The sequence below is a fragment of the Temnothorax curvispinosus genome, unplaced genomic scaffold (assembly GCF_003070985.1).
Source record: "Temnothorax curvispinosus isolate PA1 unplaced genomic scaffold, ASM307098v1 QBEX01003778.1, whole genome shotgun sequence".
In the NCBI taxonomy this organism is placed as follows: Eukaryota; Metazoa; Arthropoda; class Insecta; order Hymenoptera; family Formicidae; genus Temnothorax; species Temnothorax curvispinosus.
In genome coordinates, this window is record NW_020213558.1 from 3966 (window position 1) to 6510 (window position 2545).

General features: G+C 31.7%; 1 protein-coding gene across 1 annotated transcript; it reads left to right on the forward strand.

Moving 5' to 3' along the window:
- Window positions 1-393: 393 nt before the first annotated feature.
- LOC112452863 (saccharopine dehydrogenase-like oxidoreductase) lies at window positions 394-2539 on the forward strand (the record flags this gene model as incomplete). Its single annotated transcript, XM_025013287.1, has 6 exons — window positions 394-632; window positions 1136-1333; window positions 1439-1614; window positions 1687-2003; window positions 2220-2369; window positions 2445-2539. Coding segments are annotated over exons 1-6 (940 nt in total), but the record flags the coding sequence as incomplete, so codon positions are not given.
- Between the last annotated feature and the right edge of the window lie 6 nt (window positions 2540-2545).

Here is a 2545-nt window from a genome sequence, read left to right on the forward strand (position 1 = left end):
CGGTTTTTTTCAGTTTTCTAGGTCAGGGTGGTCGAATTTATATGTGGTGGTTGTCACGTATAACAAAAAATATTAATTTTTTTTCGTTTTTTATATAAATTTTCGTTTTTGTCAAATTTATATCGAAAACGAAAAAAAATTAATATTTTTTGTTATACGTGACGACCACCACATATAAATTCGACCATGACCTAGATTTTGATGCGTACTTTAATTCTAGACAAAAATTTTGCATTTCTATAAAGCCAATTAAAAGATTAGTGCTAAGAAAAAAACCGAAAAAACCGACTAGAATCACGACTTTAGGATCACCTTAAAGTTGAAACTCCGAGTTCTAGGTTAAACGTTGCACGGGTATTTATCTACTCACAAAGTATTCTTAGGAAATTTTCTGATTTTTTTTTTTATTAAAGTAATAATTGTGGCATAAACTTCTATGGGGCTATTCTGTAATTCTCAACGACAGTTTCATTATCGTTATATATATTCTCGTTGCGCAGCTTTTTTTATCATATATATGATACTGCGCAACACAAATATAACGATAACGAAACTGTCGTTATAAGAGTAAAGCTCCTTGCACAATAGGCGATTTACAGAATTAGGCCCACTGGTTTCTGCAGTTCTCATGGGTAATACAAACTGATTTATTAAAATGACCTGAGGCACTCGATAACTTTCCTTTTATTGCTTATAAAGTAGGTTTGAGATTTATATAATATTCTATATTAAGATTTTCGCAATAAATTACATTTACTCGTGGAATGTAATAAGTTGCACTTAATCAATTTTTTTTTTGAGGACACGTATGAATTGCGTGAGAATTGTAAAGTGCTGAATTTAATAATTAACATTTCGAATATATTGCAAAAAGATTAGAAGAAGCGCTTATTAATATATATTCACAAATAATTTATTTACGTCCACTTTGTAAAATTAAATAAATGCAAAATAAGAAAGTACGGAAAGTAAGAGAAATCACTTTTAAGGGTCAAAATAATATAGCTTATTTATTTTCCATAACAAGTATGTATAAATTCTATTTTCAATTAGATTTATATTAACAAAAAAATGTTTTGTCAAGTAAAATATATATAAGTTATGAAAAATATTATATAAATGATCATTTTGCTAGATTACAGAATAATGGCTAGATTACAGGATAATCGTTTAGATATGATAATATTTGGTGCCACTGGATACACCGGAAAATATGTAGTGAAAGATGCGACACATATGTGCAAAGAGCAGAAAATGAAGTTTGGTATTGCTGGTCGTAGGAGGCAAGCTTTAGACGCGGTTGTTAAGGAATTTGCCTCAGATATTGGAAAAAGTACATTTAATACTTAAAGTTAATTATTTTGAAGAAATGGCGAATTTTTTAATTTTGTTTTATTATTAACGAACACACTCTTATACTACATATATATCTTTTCAGACGATATACCTGTTATTGTAGCTGACATAAAAGATGAGGAGTCTCTCAAGAAAATGGCAGAGCGAGCAAAGGTACTCATCAACTGTTGCGGTCCATATAGATTTTACGGAGAACCAGTTATTAAAGCGTGCATTGCTACTTGCACTCATTACGTTGATGTCACTGCCGAAGAAGAGGTAGTTAAAAAATTAAAAAATCTCAAATAATGATCGCTGATAATGACTTCTGATATTATCTATTTTTAATAGTTTATGGAGAGAATGCAATTAGAATACAATCACGCAGCACAAAAAGCTGGCATTTATATGGTAAACGCTTGTGGCGTGGTCTGTGTTCCTAGCGATTTGGGAATTATTTTCACGCAACAGAAATTTGAAGGAGAAATCAATGCTGTTGAAGTATACGTAAAGGTGTGGCCAACCGACACTGAGAAAAGTCCATGTATAAACTATACAACTTGGGAGTCCCTAATATACAATTTGGCTTATCCAAACGAACTACAGGAATTATATGCTAAGTTGTATCCTACCAAACTGCCCGAACTTACGCCGAAATTAGAATCAAGGCATTTCTTTAGATATCACGTATAATTATAAGTTACGTTTTAGAAGTCAATTTGTAAGCACAGTATAAATCTGTTTTATATGTGCGTACCAAGTGTTTAAAAATTATACAAATTTATACAAGACAATTATATACATATATTGATATAATAAGAAAAAAGTGTAATTATATTAATGAGGTGCAGCATTAATAATTCCGCTATTTTTGTTCATTGTAGAGGTATGCTGCATCGAAGCGATGTTTCTGAAGGCTGGTCCGTGCCATATTTAACGTTTGCTGATCGTCCTGCATCTCTTCGTACACAGCGATTCTTGTACGACAATTACAAAAAGAGGCCTGCGCAAGTTCAAGTTTACCTCACGTTGAAGTCAGTACAATACTGATAGAAACGCCATGAATCTTGACAAATAATTTCTGTAAAATTTTGTACGTTTATTATTAGGTCCTTTGAGTTCTTGAAAGGCGCCATTACTGGTATAAATTTATTATGCATGTCTCGCACAGCATGGGGTCGTAATTTACTTTTACGAGTATGTGTGCAAG